Genomic DNA, 19,281 nt, shown 5'->3' on the forward strand with positions numbered 1-19,281 from the left:
TAAACGTGCATCTACAACAGCACAACAAACAACATTATACTTAAAATGGTGAATTAGTGATAATTTTCTCTGAAACTTGTAATGAGACACGGATGCCCACTATCATCACTTCTATGTGCACTGCAATGGACATGTCAGTCACAGCCATAAAGTAAGAAAAAGAAATGATAGGTGTAAGAATTGGAAAAAAATAAATAAAACTGTCATCCAGAGATAAATGGTTGTACATGAAGAAAATCCAAATAAATCTACATTGTATTACAACTAATAAATATCACAAGATTAATGGATACAATATAAACATGCAAAAAAAAATGTGTTATTTCTACGTATCAATCCCCAAAAAGCAGGATTCACAACAGCATTAAAAAAAGAATAAGTACTTAAAAGTAAACATAACAAAGTATATTAAGAACTTTATACTGAAATTTATGTTACTGAAATTTAAAAGGCCTAATAAAATTGAAAGATATACCATGTTCATGGACCAGAAGGCTCAATATTGCAAGATGGCTATTTTTCCCAAATTTATGTACAGATTCAATGCAATTCTAACCAAAAGTCCAGCAAGTATGTGGGGGGGGGGGCCGGGAACTGACCAACTGATTCTAAAATTGGTAGCAAAACCTAAAGGGCTAAGTATAGCCAAGGCAATTTTGAAGAATAAAACTGGAGGACTTAACACCATCAGTTATTAAGACCTATAAAAATAATTAAACCAGTGTGGCTTTGGTACAGGGAATAGGCAAATACACTAATGAACAAAGAAGAATCCAGAAACACAAACACACATATATGGTGCTCTGATTTATGACAGTGGCACCACTCAATTCAGTAAGGGATGGGAATAATCTTTAAATAAATGGAGTCTATTCAATTGTTTAGCAAGATGAGAAAAAAAAAGATGACCTTGACACCTACCTCACATAACATACAACCGCCAACTAAACCTAAAATGTAAAACAACAAAGCTTTCAGAAGTAAACTGAAGACTATCTCTGTGGCTTTCTGGGAAAGCAAAGACCTCTTAAACAGGACACAAAAGAAGCTAATCATAGAGGAAAAATCTGATCTATTTAACATCAAAATTAAGAACTTCTGTTCATCAAAAGACACTACTAAGAGCATAAAAAGGCAAACAACTCTGTGGGAGAAGGCAGTAACATTTGCAACGCTTGTACCTGACAAAGGAAGTTATAACCAGAATATATAAAGAACTCATGGAAATCAGTAAGAAAAAAGGAAACAACCCAACTGAAAAATGGGCAAAGGACTTGACAAAACAGAGTATCTAACCAACGAATAAACATATAAAAAGGCGCTCAACTTCATCAGCAATCAGGGATATGCAAATTAAAACCATCCTGAGATACTACCGCACAACAACAGAATGGCTAAATGGCAAGAGCAATACCACGTGCTGGTAAAGATACAGAAGAACGAATTTATGGTGGGAGTGAAACTTTATACCATCATATTGGACAGTTTAGTAATATCTATTAATGTTAAACATATAGCATATCCTACCACCTAGCAATTACATCCTAGGTAGACACCTAACAGAAAGAAATGTGTATGCATGTTCATCAAAAGACATGTACAGGAATGTTTAAAGGCGAGAACAATCCAAAGTTCCATCAACAGAAGAATGGACAAATCGTGTTATATTCACACAATCGAAATTTATGCATCAACGAGAACTATTGTTGAATGCAACAACTTGGATGACCTTCACAGACAACACTAAAGGAAAACAAGCAAGACACAAAAGAGTATACTGTATTGATTCCATTTATACGAAGTTCAAAAACAGGTAAAACTTACGTTGTTAGGGAAGTCAGGATAGTGGTTACCATTGCTAGGAGGAATAGTGATTGGGAGGGGCACTAGAGGGACTTCTTGAGAGATGTTCTGTTTCTTCATTTGGGCACTGGTTATATGGGTGTATTTAAAAAAAAATAGTTATATGCTTAACATCCAAGCTCTTTCTAAGTATATCAATAAAAAGTTTATGCAAAAATACTCTATTGTAAAGAAGAAGCAGTGCCAAGAGTTCCAGTTTTAAAAACCTCACTGTAAGGCTATGTTTTTTACCTCCATTTATATAATGAAGTTAGTTTGGGTGTGGAGGCTTGAAATGCCCTATAGCAATTACTGTATCTCTGAGAATGTAATGTTACTACTCTCTCCCAGATTCTGCTTTCTACATATCCCTTCACGATAAACTCAAAGTATGATTTCATGGAAAAAGCCGAATTATACCCAGATCCACAGTTATGTTTAAGTAGAAATTATAATTTTTATGATGTCAAATTATGACTTTTAATTTTACTGAAGATCTGCAAACTCTAGCTTCAACAAGAAGAAACAGAAATAGGACATAATTAAACTCCTACGTGTCATACTATCCCATTAATTTCTACTTAAGAAGCTATAAAAGATTTTTCAACCAAAGATCTGGAGTGGCATTTAATAACTTTATTACCAAATTGTGGAGAATCTTCTACTGGGATCAGTGTTGTTCTCACCAGTGAAAGAAAATAAATAAATAAATATCCTTTTTCCTAGTCATCTTGCTGAATAGCAATTATATCCTTTTAAGGGAATCAGTGGAATTGGATAATATAACTTAACAAATGGAATCGAATAATGTAACCTGACCCAGGGCTCCAAAATCATGGTAAATTAAAGTAGAAAACATTCCCTGGCATTTTGTGTAAGTAATAATACTAATAAATACTTTATAGTTATCAGTGTATGTTTTCAGAATTACATAATTTAGGCCTTATTGGCTTTTTTTTTTTTGTTTTAGTGGTGCTAAGTTTATATATAACATTTGCCATTTCAACATATTTTACATGTACAATTATGTGACATTATGTCTAATTAGTTTTTAAAACTATATCTGGCTCTAAAAAGTTTGGTAAAAGATTTGGGTTTTCAAAGTTATTCAGACAGTAGGATCTGTGTCAGTATATTAAAGGTTCAAAGCTCTGAGTCTAAAGATTTCCATTTCAGAGACAATAAGTAACATGAATCTGAACAGTATTCCATGTGTACAGTAACATGTAATCACATAAGACTATAAAGAACGAGCACATAGGTGACCTATTACCAACAGACAATAACCATCAAATTCAATGCTAACAGTATATTTATCTTAAATATATAATAAATCTTAAAAATATAAATAAATCACAAGAGTTAAGAATAATTTTTTCAGAAACATCTCCCCATGTTTTTATGCATACTAATGAGGAATTAATGTCAAAATCTGTCAGACCCTGAACTTTATACATACTTTAAGCTCTGGAGTAAAAATCTCAAAATCAGCTCAAGTGTTAAATTGTGTAGCTGTACTCTTGTATGTGGATTTGTCATTTCTGGTTATTATTTTTAACTGCCATTTTATTAAACATTGAGTAATAAACATAAAAAACTTAGATGAGAAAGCTGATACTGACAGAGAAGTTACAGAAGTTAGCACAGTACAACAAGTGAGTGGTAGAAACAGGACTGGAATCTTGGATCCATCTTTCTGAAGACTGTGAACTTAGAATTAACTCTGTGCTACCACGCTGTCTCCCTACTGAAACAAATTACAACAAAGTTAAGAGTATAAGCGCCTCAAATGCAACCCATAATTACATCATAAAGAATAAATTCCAAGATAACTTGAATACTGCAGATAATCATGAGTAAATGAAACACTGGGAAGTATTATTTCTAAGTTTAACTGGAAAACAAAGAAAAAATGAGTGTAATTAGCTACTAGGGGTGTCTAGGAGAAAATATTCAGGTAAATACACTGCTTAGAAAACAGTTACAGAAACGAGGTTATTTCCTCTGGAGAGCTTGAAAGGGTACTTAATAGTTTTCAAATCCATCAGATTACTGGAGATAAGCAATCACCGTTCACTGGCTCAAAGCAGAATATATGAAATGAAGCACAGACAGCTAAGAGAAATTGAGATTCAACAAGGTTCAAACAAGAAAGAAACTGGCTAACTCACAAGAAGTCCAGAGACTGGGCAGTCTATTAGTTTTTTATTGCTTCTGTAACAATTACTACAAGCTTAGCAGCTTCAAACAACACAAATTTATTATTTTACCCTTATGTAGGTCATAAATCTGACACAGATCTCATCAGACAAAATCAAGGTGTCAGCAGGGCTGCATTTCTTTCTGAGGTTCTAGGGGAGGATCCCTTTCTTTGGCAGAATGCAATGACTTGCAATTGTAGGACTAGGGTCTCTGTTTCTTTGTGGGCTATCACCCAGGAGGTGTTCTCAGCTTCTAGAAGTCAGCCACATTCCTTGGCTCACGGCCCCTTCCTCCATTAGCAAAGTCAGCAACGGCAGCCTGAGTCTCTCTCTCACCCTTCTTTCTTCTGTCTCCTCTCTCTGATCCACTCTTCTGCCTTCCTCTTTGGTTTTTAACATCTTATGTGGTTAAAATGGGCTCACTTAAATTATCTAGAATAATCCCTCATCTCAAGGTCTATCATCTCAATCACATCTGCAATTAAAATGGGCTCACCAGATAATCTAGAATAATCCCCCAGCTCAAGGTCTATAACCCAATCACATCTAGAAAGTCCCTTTTGCCATCTAAGGTAACATATTCACAGATTCTAGGGATTAAAATATGGGCTTCTTTGGGGGAGCATCACACTGCCAACCACAGGCAGATTCTGAATTTACTCAGCCCCTCAACAACATTAGGAAATCAGGAGTTTTTCTCCTGACTCTCCACTCTGCTGTCCACAGTTTCAGGTTTATCCACGTCTGGTTCCTCCCACGGTCGTAACAGGGCTGCCAGCAGCAACTAGGTCTACAGGCTTCCTTGCTCAAACATCCACCAGGAGAGATACTAACTTCACCTTCTCAGGATCTCCGAGTAACTGTCATGCTGTGTTCCACTGGCCCATACTGGCTAGACTTGCACATAAAGACAAGCGGAATGGGACAAAGAACGGTTTAGACTAAGTATCTAAGATGGTTTAGCATTGGTGGGAAGACTGCAGTCTACCACATTCTACCTGTCTGGCTCTGTATTTATACACACCCTTCTTACAACACATACACTTTCAAAAACGCACTTGTCCACACAAAGCACTTTCAATCCACCTCACAAGAAGGGGTAACCCAAAGTCGCATCTAGTTACCGCATCTAAGTCCAGATCCTTGATGTGATACACCTTCATTTTCAGAGGAGAAAATGACAGTATTCATGCAGCATATGCCAAAAGGTTAAGTCAGCAATGCCTGAATTACATTAGTGAAGGAAAATATAGGTTAACTACAATTAAATTCAGAAAAGTCAAGAACGGCACAACAATGATCAGTGTTAACTAGCTCTTAGCACAAACATATCCTTCTACTCAAAATATAGCTAGGATTTCTTGCCCTCAAAATTCTAAAGGCTAGTAACCATAGCAAGAGATCTTGTTTAAACAATAGTTGAGTCTGAGAATTTCTGTCTCCTGGCAACAAGCCTTTGAGATCTCCTGACCTCTCCCTCCGAATGCCCTGAATTTAGAATGGCTTTTACCTATTGGAGGATTCCAATTTGAAACTGCTCCTTCCCCCAGACTTAATCTAAGATACATATTTACTGTATACACTTGACTAGCTTAAGAAAATTCTTAAAACTTGGGAGAGGTCTAAAGCTACAGATTTATGTTTTGCTGCACATGTAACTCCTATTACATCTTTTAACCCATATTCATACTAGCTTTGGAAACGATGAACTCTTCTACTTCAAGCTAATCTCGCAAAGCTGGACTGAGAACCTAGCCCACAAGCAGAAAGAATCTTTCTTACTGAATTTGAATTTTCTCTGATTTTAAAAAGACCTCTTGGGTCTAAACAGGAAATGGCCATAGAATTCTAACATTCTAAATTTTTTTTGTACAATTTCTCTTCTGAAGCACACAACCTATGCCCCATAGTACAAGAAAAATTGTATCAACAACTTCCCATGTGAGAACAGTGTGGGTCCTTACGGCCCTTCTCCCATCCGTAAAATCCAGATTTTAGAATCTTTTACTTGCAACTATCCCTTTCCTAGTACCAAATTTAGTACCAGTTAGAATGATATTGACTTTAATAGAAACCCATTTAAACTGGCTTAAAGCTAAGTTAACTTCTTAAGGTATATAACCAGAAATTCTGCAATCAGGCAGCCTTTATCAGAGCTGATTGATTTTGTGGCACCAGATGTCATCAGAGATCTAGGATCTTCTCATGTCTTTATTTTTCTGTCCTCAGCTTAAAAAAAAATCAAACCTGTTGCCGTCGAGTTGATTCCAACTCATAGGACCCTACAGACAGGGTCGCACTGTCCTAAACAGTCTCCAAGGAGCGGCTGATGGATTCAAACTGTCGACTTTTTGGTTAGCAGCCAAGGGCTTAACCACTGTGCCACCAGGGCTTCATCCTCAGCTTAGGGTCATGCTAATACTAATCTCATTATCCCAAGAGTGCTAATATTATCAGCTAGAATAGCATGCTTCCTTGTTCACATCAGACTGGCTTCTCTCCCAGAGAAATCAAACAAACCTGTCTCCTTCTTATCACTGGCCCAAACTGGCTTAGTTCTGCCCTTCTTTGGAATCAATCATTGAAAATGTGGATGAAATTTTCTATGGAATGCTCAGGCTATTCATCGGGGATGAGATGTAAACTGAGATATTAAGTACAAATTCAACCACAGCATCATTATCAACCTGGGTACTGACTATCTTTAAAATGATATCCTTTCACATAAATCCGAAATGTGTTTAAGAATAAATTATCTTAAAAATGAAACAAAACAAAAAAGGGCCAACTTGATACAAATAGGGCAATGTTCTCAAGCAGAACCGAACTCAGAACTTAACTCAGTTAAGCCAGTTCAAGTTTCTTCTCTTCAAAATCTTTCTAAAGCCTCTCAGGAAGAATAATCAATCCCTCATCTGTGTGCCTACATATTGTTTTACTTTTAGTTGTATGTCTTTCTCCACTAGAATGTAAATTCTTTAGGGCTGAGAAGCAAACTTTATTTACTCACTTTTCTCCAAGGGTATCTAATGTCAGACACAGTAAACAAACGTTGGAAGAATGAATGAATACGTATGTTTGGATTATTAAGGTGTTTCTGTTTATTCCATACTTAAGAAGTTTGGATTATTAAGGTGTTTCTGTTTATTCCATACTTAAGAAAGGGTAGATAGAATGTAGATAACAAGTGGAGATTGTTCTTTTTGGAGCTTCTTGCTTTTCCTGAGGCCACAAATTTATTAACTTGTTACACTCTCTAAGGGGCGATAAACATAACGGCAGACGCAGTCAATGTTATTACCACTCTCTTTTATCTCTCCATTCTATTTTCTTCTACTAATCATTCTGCTTATTTTTATTATCCACTTGTGTCTTAAGGCCAAAAATGATTCAAGGGTACTTCCTGGCATCACTGATTAAAAAAGTGAGACAAAAATTTAACTCAATGTTACATTTAAGTACCAACTGTGTTGTCATTCAGTTTTACACTGTATATCAAAAACAAGATAAAATTTGCAAGGTAGTAGAGGGGAACGAAACACAAACCAACCGGGTCACAAAACAAGTATAAAGTACTATGGAAAACAAAGGAGTCTGTCTAACTGGGAAACACCTAAGGAAACAATAAACTTTATACTTGTTGGTCATCTAAGAGGTCTTAACATATCCAGTAGTAAGTCCCTGGGGGGTGCAAATGGTTAACACACTCGGCTGCTAACCAAAAAAGGGTAGAGGTTCACCCAGAGACACCTGGGAAAAAAGATCTGTGATTTACTTCCGACAAATCATCCACTGAAAACTCTACGGAGCACAATTCCAGTCTGACACACACAGGGTCACCATGAGTTGAACTGACTCAACTGCAACTGCACTGAGAACATACCCAGTATTGCTGGGTTGTTGTTGTTAGGTGTCATCCAGTCAGTTCTGACTTACAGCGACCCTATAAGTAACAGAATGAAACACTGCTCAGTCCTGTGCCACCCTCACAATAGTAGGTATGTTCGAGCCCCTTGTTGCAGCCCCTGTGCAATCCATCTCATTGAGGGCCTTCCTCTTTTTTGCTGACCCTCTACCAAGTGTGATATCCTTCTCCAGAGATTGGTCCCTCCTGATAATGTGTCCAAAGTATGCAAGATACAGTCTCACCATCCTCGCTTCTAAGGAACATTCAGGCTGTACTTCTTCTAAGACAGATTTGTTCATATTTCTGGCAGTTCATGGTATACTCAACATCCTTCACCAATACCATAGTTCAAATATGTCAACTATTGGGTAGTTCTAACTTTTCTCTAACACTAACTGGGAGAGATGACTGGTTGAAAATTTAGTGTTGGGCAGTGTAACATTCTGAAAAAGCACAAAATTTCAAAATGCCTAAATAACCCAAATTAGGGAATAATATCAGCAATACATTTTTGATCAAATGTTCTTTCAATCTGAAAGTGGCAGAATATATCTAGTCTTTTCCACTTATGCTCCAAGCCGTGGCTTTTAAAGGAAGAGAATAAAATATGCACTCATTCTGTCATTCCCTCACTCCAATCCCAAATCTCCAAACTGACACCAAGCGGGGCAGCATGTCTGAATCAAGAGGAATTGACTCAAACTAAAAAGAAACCAAAATATTTCAAAATGAGTTCTAAATGTGGGTCTATCAGCTAGATTTTAAGTTGAAAAATGCAAAATGTTGAAGGAGGCAAGTTCAGAAAATGAAAACACTAAAGCGCAAGATCTGTAAGTGTAACCACAAAATTTTTACGAGAACTTTGCTTATGTTGTTTTTCTTACTACAATAACATAATATAATCCATCTGGCTTCCCAAAAAGTAGAAGGAATACTTTTTAAAATTTAAGTGTCAGAAATAGTGGCACCAACCCAAAGCGAGTGCCTGTAACCAACTAGATGGAAACAGCCAGATACAATCCTCTCAAATCACCTCAGTCTCTGAAGAGTAAGGTCAAAAAAGAAAAGTTACTTTCTGATTACTTTAACTTGTTTTATATTATCCAGGAAGTACAAGGGATCTCCAAAATGGCTGCTTAATAAATGTGGTGATGTATGCTTTTGAATAATTTATCAAAATTACAAATTAGAAGCGGGTGTCCGAAATCTGACTACCTTAATGCATAAAATGTACTAATTCAATCTCACACTTAGCTTTTCACTATTACAGGAGGCTATGAGGAGGTTAACAAAATAGTGGATAAATAATCTCTGTACTTATTTTTCTAGAAATACTTACTAAATATCAACTGGTAAAAATAACATAAAGCACCACAAAAACAAACAAAAAATCTCAGACTTGTTTAGGGCACAGTAACTTACCTCTTAGCAGTAAAATTTTTTTCCAGATCCTCATTGTGAACCAGTTTTGTATCCCCAAATTGCCACGATGACCGCAGATCACAGTTAACATCAAGCCTGCACTGGTTAAGCGTATCATGTATGAAACTATACTCCCTAGTATTGGTGCAACAAGGTGACAAGTAAACTAAAGATGAAGAAAAAGAAAAGGATGAGTAGGTACCTGTGTTTGAAATAGTGTTATCAGACAACTGTACCTCTAATATAAGACTCAAAATAACCAAGTACTTGGAATTTTCATTAACATCTGAAGGCAACAATTTATATTTAAGGCTGTACAAGAATAATACGTAATACAGACTTCCTACATTTGATATGAATCTCGCTTTTCTCTGCATACCTATTTGAATTTGTAAAATTGACAGATACAGAGTTTAGGTAATTCCTTTCAACTTAAGATGTACACTGATTCTATATACAAGCATGGTAACAGAAAGTTGGTAGCTACTGTTAGTGCATGAACACTTGTAATTTCCTAGGCAAAAATAAGGCAAACCTATATACTAGAAAATTATTTGGTTATTTTGACTTGAAAAGTACCAGGACACCTTTGTAAGTTGCTGACTAATCCAGTGGCATAAGTAAGTGGTGACGCACTTTCTCAGGGCAGTGAGCGATGTTTCAATTATTGCTGCAGTAAAACTGATGTACAAAAGGATAAAAAACATCAAGTAAAAAGAATCAGAGAAAAGCAGGGAGCAAATATGTATGGTTTCATATACACGGATTTAATAAAACCATTGCTCTTTATATTTCAGCTATCAAATCAAAAGAAGTTAAACCAATGGTTAAACCAGCTGATTAGCAAATAAACTCACTTCTCATCCCTTTCCCATTTTTAATTCTATCACTGACCCAAATAAATAAAATTTTCACTTAAATATTTTTAACAGTATCTAGTGGTTACAAATTTGAGTTTCATAAGGTATAAGATTTTGCATATTTTTTTTAAATTTTATCTTGAAATGAATACAGAGTCACAGGACAATGGAGGAACAGTACAGAAAGGTCCCGTGTACTCTTCACCCAGTTTCCCCTGGCAGAAACCTTATATATAGTACGATATTAAAACCAGGAAAATGACATGGGTACAATCCACAGACCTTATTAAGATTTTATAAGTTTTACATGCACTTATTTGCTTGTGTGGATTCATGCAGGAGCCCTGATGGCACAGTGGTTAAGGGCTCAGCTGCTACCCATAAGGTTGGCAGTGCGAATCCACCAGCCACTCCTTGGAAACCCTATGGGGCAGTTCTACTCTGCTCTATATAGTCACTATGAGTCAGAATCAGCTCGACAGTAACGGGTTTTGGTTGGTATTCATGTAACCACTACTAAAATCAAGATGCAGAATGGTCCTATTACCACAAAGATCTCCTGTGTGCTACACTTTTTTATATATAGTCAAACTCACCCACCTCCCATCCCCTTGCTTGTCCCTAAGCCCCAAAAACTACTAATCTGTTCTGCATATCTGAGGCTGTCATTTCTATAATGTTACATAAATGCAATTATGTGGTATATGACCTGTGGAAATTGAATTTTTTCACTCAGCACACCGCCCGAGATCCAGCAGAGTTGTTGTATCAATAGGTTGTTTCTTTATACTGCTGAGTTATAACATTCCATGGGATGGATGTATCACGATTGGTTTAACTGCACTCACCCAATGGAAATTTGAGTACTTTCTAATTTTTGACTATTACAAATGAAGCTGCTATGAGCATTCATGAAGAGGTTTCTGGTGGACACAAGTTTTCATCTCTGTGGGATAAACGCCCCAGAGTACACTCCTGGGTCATGTGGTAGTTACATGTTTAATTTCTGAAAGAACTGCTGAACCGTCTTCCAGAGTGGCCATGCCATTTTACATCCCTTCCAGCAATACATGAGTGATGTGGTTTCTCCACACCCTCACCAGAATATATAGCTATCATTCGTTTTAATTTTAGCTGTTCTAACAAGTGTCCAAAAATATTTCATTGTGGTTTTCAGGTTTACTTCCCTAACGGCTAATGATGTGGGACACCTTTTTATATGCGCTTATTTGCCATGCATTATGTCTTCTCTGGTGAAATATCTGTTCATGTCTCCTTCCTGTTTTCTAACTGGATTGTTTCTTTTTTATTTTTTGGACTACTGAGTTTTGAGAGCTCTTTATATATTCTAGACATGAGTCCTTGGTCAGATATGTGATTTGCAAATATTTTCTCCCCCTCTTAGCTTGTCTTTTCATCCTTCTAACAGGGTCTTTTGAAGAGCAGAAGTTTTTATTTTGATGAAGTCATTTTAGTGATTTTTTTATGGATTGTGCTTATGGTGACATGTCTAAGAACTCTTCATCTAGTCCTATATCCTGCAGATGCTCTCCTATGTTTTCTTTAAATATTTTATAGTGTTTTATTTTACATTTAAATCCAGGATTCATTTTTAATTAATTTTTGTGTGACATTTAGGGCAAGGTTTTTTTTGGGCCTATGAATGTCCAATTGCATTTCTTGAAAAAACTATCTTTCCTCCACTGAACTGCTTTTGCACCTGTCAAAAAAATCAACTGAAAAAAAAAAAAAAAAACAATTTTACGTATTTGTGTGGGTCTATTTCCGTTTCACTGATCTATGTGTCTATGCCCCCACCAATACCGTACTGTCTTGATTACTATAGCTAGATACTAAGCTTTAATATTGGGTAGAGTGATTCCATTCACTTCAGTCTTCTATCCCGAAACTGTTTTAGCTATTCTAGTTTCTTTGCCTTCACATATATAAATTTTAGAATAAGCTTGTCTATTTACAAAAAGTCTTAATGAAGTTTTGCAATAAACCTATAGACCAATTTGGAGAGAACTGACATCTTAATTATGCTTAAGTCTTCTAATCCGTGAACACATAATACATCTCTCCATTTATTCACATTTTCTTTGATTTCTCTCATCAGCGTTCTAGATTTTGACATACGACTTCTGTACGTTTTGTTGGATCTTCTCCCAAGTATTTCAGTTTTGAGCTATTATAAATGTTATGTTTTTCATTTTGCTATCTATGTGTTTGTTGTCAGTATACAGAAATACGATTGACTTTCGTATTTTGATCTTTGATCAGAGACCTTACTGAACTCACTTGTTCTAGGGGATTTACTGTATAGCTTCATCAGGATTTTCTATGTAGACTATCATGTCAACTTTAATTTGGGACAGTTTTATTTCTTCCTTTCCAGCCTATATACCTTGACTTATTGCACTGACTAGAACTTCCAGTACTACGCTGAATAAAAGTGGTGAGGGAACACTCTTTTGCCTTTTTTCCTATCTCAAGGGGAAAGCAGTCTGTCTTTCATCATTAAATGTTAGCTCTAGGTTTTTTGTACATGCTCTTTATCAAGTTGAGGAAGTTCCCCTCTATTCCTAGTGTGCTGAGAGTTTTTATCATGAATGGATGTTGCTATTTTGTCAAATGCTTTTTTATACTAATTGATATGATCGTGATTTTTCTTCTTTAACCCGTGAATATGGTGGATTACACAGATTTTCAAATACTGAATCAGCCTTCCATCCCTGGAATAAAACCCACCTGGTTATAGTATATAATTCCTTTTATATATTGCTGGATTTCATCAGCTTATATTTAGAATTTCTGCATCTATGTTCATGATGGATATTGTTCCATAGTTTTCTTTTCTCGTACTTTTTTTTTTATTGTATTTTTGGTGAAAGTTTACACAGCAAATTAGGTTCTTCTTTAACCTTTGTCTGGTTTTGATACCAAGGTAATACTGTCCTCATACAATTTTTTGGGAAGTGTTTTCCCCTTTTCTATTTTCTGGAAGAGATTATTTAGAATTTATGTTAATTCTTTTTTAAATGTTCAGTGGAATTCTCCATTGAAACCATCTGAGTCTGGAGATTTCTTTTTCAACAGTTTTCAACTACGAAGTCAATTTAATAGTTACAAGGCTATTATTTCCTTAGTATTATATGTTGAGTTTTGCTAGTTTATACTTTTTAACAAATTGGTCTGCTTCATCTAAATTGTTAAGTTTATGTGTATAGCTTGTTTGTAGTATTCCCTTGTTATTCTTTCAACGTCTGCAGACTGGTGGTGATATCTTGTTTCATTCTTGATAATCATAATTTGTGGTTTATATGTTTTCTTGTCAGTCTTACTAGAGGTTTATTGATCTTTTCAAATAGCATTTTGTTTCACTGATTTTCTCCATTGTTTTTCTACTTCTTATTTTGTTGATTTTTGTTCATATCATTATTTCCTTCCATTTATTCTGGGCTTATTTTGCTGTTGTTTTTAGTTTCTTAAGATGACAGCTTTTCTTAGGTGGCAGTGAGTTTATGTTAATGCAGGAGAAACAATTCAGAATAGGAAACAATAGCTGCAAAACTTGAAAAATGCAACTGATGTCAATGAATTGTACATGTATATATTGCTGAACTGATGTATGTTCTGTGACGTACATTATCAACAACAACAAATTATTTTTTAAAAAGAAAAAAATGATGACAGATTTTATTATTCAGTTGAAACTCTTTACTAATGTAACCATTTAGTGCTATAAAGTCCTTTGTCAGCAACGCTTTAGTGCTTTCCTTCAAATTTTGATATGTTCATTTTCATTCAGTTCAATAATCTCCCTTGAAATCCCATAAATTATTTAGAAATGTGTTCTTTACTTTCCAAGTGGAGATTTACCTATCATGTATTATCAATTTCTAATTTGAGTCCACTGTGGTTAGAGAGAACACATTCTGCATAATTTCAATTCTTTCAACCATGTTAGATTTGTTTCATGGCCCACGATAATGTCTATTCTGCTGTTGTTGAGTGGAGTAATCTATAAATGCTGATCAGATCCTGTTGGTTGACAGTAATTTCTTCTAGTATCCTTGTTGATTTTCTGTCTAGTAGGTTCTATTAAATGTTGAGAAAGGTGCACTGAAGTCTCCAACTATAATTCTGGATCCAACTCTTTTCTCCTTCCAGTTCTATCATTTTTGCTTTATGTATTTTGAAGCTCTGTTGTTTACTGCATGCACATTTATGACTGCTTTATCTTCTTGGTGGACTGATCCTCTTATCATTATGTAATGTCCCTGATAATTTTCTTTCTCTGAAATCTACACTTCATATGATATTAACATAGCTACTCCAGCTTTATTTTGGTTAATGTTTGCATGGCGTATCTTTTCCATATGTTTAGTTTCAACCAACCTGTATCATTATATTTGAAGTGAGTTTCCTTTCCTGTCAACAGTATATAGTTGGGCCATGTTTTATTATTCATTCTGCCAACCTGTCATTTAATTGGTGTATTTAGATCATTTACATTTAATACAATTGTTACGTTAGGGCCAAAGCCTGCCATTTAATTGTTTATTTTCTGTTTTAGCTCATTTCTGTTTCATTTTTTGTGCCTTCCTGTGAGTTACCTGAATGTTTTAAAATTCCATCTTAACTATGGTGTTTTGAGGGCAGTGGTGGTTCAGTGATAGAATTCTTGCCTTCACATGGGAGAACCAGGTTTGATTCCCGGCCAATGTTCCTAAAGCACAGTCACTACTTGTATGTCAGTAGAGGCTTGCATGTTACTATGATGATTAACAGGTTTCAGTGGAACTTCCAGACTAAGATGGACTAGGAAGAAAGGCCTGGAGATCTACTTCTGAAAATCAGCCAATGAAAACCCTATGAATCACAATGGTCTGACCTCCTTGTGCAAGGGGTCACCATAAGTTGGGAACTGACTTGACAGCAGTTAACAATGGTGTTTTATAAAACCTTTAATTTTGAGATAACTGTTAGAGTCACATGAAGTTGTAAAATATAATAGAGATACATACTCTTGACCTTGTTTCCTCCAATGATAACATCTTTTGTAATTATATCACAATCAGAAAATTGACGCTGATCTATCTTCAAGTTCACTGATTCTTGTCACTGTCTTCTCCATTCTTCTAACTACCCAATCTAATGAGATTTTATTTCAATTATTGTATTTTTTGGTTCCAAAACTTCCATTTGCTTCCTTATTATATTTTCCATTTCTTTGCTAAGATTTAATATTTTTTTATTTGTTTCAAGAGTGTTTGCAATTGCTTGTTGAAACATTTTTTATGACAGCTGCTTTAAAATCCTTGTCAGATAATCCTAAAACCTCTGTCAGCTTGGTGTTGGCATCTGCTCACTGTCTCTTCCTATTCAAGTTGAGATTTTTCTGGTTGTTGGTAAGACAAGTTATTTTTTATTTATTTTGGGTAATGTTATGAGACTCTGGACCTAAACGTGATTAAATCCTGTCTTAGTTCTACTCGAGCCATGCCAGCAGGGGGAAGGGGGATCTGAATCTTTACCACTGGGTAAGGTTGAAATCCTGGCTCTCCACGTGCCTCCACTGTCACCCTGGAGGTGGCTGCCATTTTATCACTGGACAAGGGTGGACGTCTACACTCCCCACTCAACTGCCATTGACACTAATTGCCACTGACACTGTGGGAGGGAGAGAGATGCCTTGTTATTGCTGAGCATGGCAAAAATCCAGGCTCCACACCTGATCTATGCTGACGCCACTCCGAGTGGGGAGGGGTTACTCATCACCACAGGGCAGGGGCAGGAGGGAGGAGAATTTATTACTACAAGTCCAGGCTCCCTACTTGGCCTCCTCTATAGCGTCACTGGAAACACTGGTGGTGTAGTGGTTAAGAGCTACAGCTGCTATGCAAAAGGTCGGCAGTTTGAATTCACCAGGCGCTCCTTGGAAACCCTACCAGTTCTACTCGGTCTTATCAGAATCGACTCCACGGCAACGGGTTTGTTTTGGTTTACAGGGTCACTAGGAGTCAGCATTGACTCAACAACGAGGTTTTCTTTTTGGTAGGGTCACTATAAGTTGGAATCAACTACCCAGCAAAGGGTTTGGGTTTTCTTGTAATACTACCCCAGCAGAAAGGAATGGTATAGGTCTAAGTCTAGACCCTCCACTTAGCCTTTGCAGACAAAAATACAGGGGTCATGGTTTTTCTCCTTGGTGTTTTTTAGGAGTAGACCATTTATTGTCAAATAGGCTTCTGTCTTTCTAGTCTACTCCTTCCACTTTGCAAGAGAGAGCAAGCTCTCCTTGGGGCTTTTTTGCCTGTACCCACTGGTGTCTCTGGGTTGTGGGCTTCTCTGGCTTCCAGTCTGAGATACTTAGGAGACGTAAAGAAAACCCAGGGAATTTCTACTGTGTTGTTCCTCAAGTCCCAGGATCCACAGTTGGTCTGCTGTCTCTCTACACTTAAGAGTCTGTTTCATACATACGTTTAGAGTTTTTAGGTGTACTTAGTAGGGGGGATAGGAGAAATGCATCTACTTCATTTTGTCTGGAACCGGAGCTCCGTGTATGTTTAAGGTATTAAAGAGCTAACTTAACCTGATTTTATAGAGAGACAAAACAGAAGTAAACGTGAACTAAGAATCAGAGAAATACAATAATAAATATTTTAAAAATCTCATCTCCCATAGAAACATTACCTTTACCAGCTGTCCTTCTGATCTTTGGAATGATGAATTTCTTCAAAGGATTGGCTTCTACACCAGCAATCGATAAAGGTTCACTGGTTGAGCCCATTTTCCATAAAGTCTTATGTTTAGCAATCTGCTTCACTTCCATTTTGTCGTTGGCCTAAAATAAATCCAAAGTTATTAAGCAGAAAGTCTATAAATGCATAAGTGGCAATGGCAGTAAAATTGTTTAAAAGTTCTTAAGTGAAATTAATAAAAATATATCCTTGGTCACACTAAAAACAGGTTTCAGTATCAATTTGCTAGGTTACCCGAAACAGAAAATGAATCAACAACTTGGCTTATATATAGTATTAAAAATATTTATTTTGTAGTTTCTAATAGACTTCTTCCTGTAATTCATGTCATTGTAATTGGGTAGGCTAAAAGCTTCTGTGCTCCTGAAAAGCTTAGTAACTTCCAAACATAATTTTTATAAGACATCTGGTAAAATTCTTGCCAAATATTCTAATTTTTTGAAGTGTTCTTCTTATACACTTCTGTCACCTTCAAATCAGAATCCTTGGCTTTGGGAAAACTTAGGGAAGTTATTGTGATCATTAATTTTATGTGTCAACTTGGCTAGGCTATACGATTCCCAATCGTCTGGCCAAATACTAGACTAGATCTGTTCCATCAAGTAATGTAATATAATGTACTCACTTTCCATAATGAAATCTAATTAATCGACCAATCAAAAGGGGAGTTTTGTTAGGCTGTGGTCTGCCTCGGGACTATTAAAAGGTATTTTGGCACAACTCACTTTCTGGACTCTGCACTCTTCCTGTCACCTGACTTACGGATTTTGGGATGCAAGCCTGCAGAAGTCTCCTGCCTGCCGCCTGACCTGTGTATTTTCGACTTGCCAGGCCTTTTGCCCCCCAATCCTGTGAGCTGGGAGGAGTAACCAGCCTGTTGCCTGACCTATGGATGTTGGACTTGCCAGTCCCTATAACTGTGTGAGTCAATCCTTTGAAGTAATCAATCAATATCCATCTATCCATCCACCCACCCATCTACCCATCCCTCTCTCTCTCACTGGTTCTGTTTCTCTGGAGAACCCTAAGACAGTTGAAACAAACTATTTCATGGATATCCCTACAGTTGATGACCCATAACTGACTGGCTACTGTATTCAGTAACATGTTCCATGGTACTACTCTGTAAATGGCTCAAGACAACATCACATACTGTTATTCTAGAAGTAAAAAGACTTACTTTTTATGCTTTAACATAGTAAAAAAAAGATCAAAACAAACAGTTCTCTCCTTCCTTTCCTTCCTCCTCCATCTTCCTCTCTTCTGCCCCTCTTTCTCTGTCACACATACATAAATACTGATTCTTAACCTTTCAAGCAGAACTCCAACTGGATATCAAAGGACAGCTACAGACCCTTCACACAGAGAAATATATTTAAACATGAATTTTTCATACCATTTTCTAAAGTTCATGGGCCTTCTGCTACCTACCCACTGCTTAGTTCAAATGTTGGATCACAATCCAAATTAAGAGTTACCAAGATTCTACAGAGGCTCACAAAGGGTAGGATTCTATAGGAGGGTCACAAAGGACTTCCCCCCAACCCTGCCCCTCTTCTGCCCTTTAGGAAAGATGATCTTGCAATCTCCCAATCAAACATGGATCAGAATAGGGACAGAAAATGGACAGAAACTGCTAGAAGGGAACAAAATCAGCCTTTCTCTCATCCAGTCAAAATTTAGATACGAGCAGTGGTGCCTCCAAATAACAGTTCCCTTAAGATACACCAGCCTCTAGAGATAATCGTCAAGACTGCCATGTCACCTGGCAATTTAGTAAGGGGAAGAATGGAGAATAGTTTATGTAGAATGACTCAGATTACAAAAGATCTCTTTAATTAGTCATGATCTATATTAACTGCTCACAAAGGTATATAATGATCAGTTCAATATACTGTACTCAATAAGTCAAGTGTTGAGACAATCCTCAATACTGCCTTTAACTACAGGTAAATTAGTTACTCAGGATATCCAGATAGTATTTCATCTGTATGGTTTATTACCAAATGTTTTTCTAGTATAACTTACTAATAAAGACTACTGAGTATCACATTTTACTCCCCAGTGCTTAGAACAATACTTAGCCACACAGAAGCCATGTAAAAACTGGAAGATGATAAAAACTAGTGAGCGGCCATCTTAAGATGCATCAATTGGTCCCAACCTGCCTGGAGCAAAGGAGAATGAAGAACACCATGGACACAAGGAAAGTATTAGCCCAAGAGACAGAAAGGGCCACATAAACCAGAGACTTCATCAGCCTGAGACCAGAAGAACTAGAT

The 19,281-nt window shown here is 36.5% G+C and overlaps 1 protein-coding gene across 1 annotated transcript in view; it reads right to left on the minus strand.

Moving 5' to 3' along the window:
- Positions 1-17,099, minus strand: part of TEX15 (testis expressed 15, meiosis and synapsis associated) — a 50,265-nt gene extending 33,166 nt beyond the window's left edge. The window contains exons 1-2 of the mRNA XM_023737831.1: positions 16,932-17,099; positions 9,373-9,538 (exon numbers count right to left, since the gene is read on the minus strand). Of these exons, the coding sequence (XP_023593599.1) occupies positions 9,373-9,538; positions 16,932-17,070 (305 nt within the window). The 5' untranslated portion in view covers positions 17,071-17,099. The remainder of the gene's footprint in view (positions 1-9,372; positions 9,539-16,931) is intronic.
- Positions 17,100-19,281: the final 2,182 nt, after the last annotated feature.

The sequence above is a fragment of the Trichechus manatus genome, unplaced genomic scaffold (genome assembly GCF_000243295.1).
Source record: "Trichechus manatus latirostris isolate Lorelei unplaced genomic scaffold, TriManLat1.0 scaffold00109, whole genome shotgun sequence".
Classification (NCBI taxonomy): domain Eukaryota; kingdom Metazoa; phylum Chordata; class Mammalia; order Sirenia; family Trichechidae; genus Trichechus; species Trichechus manatus.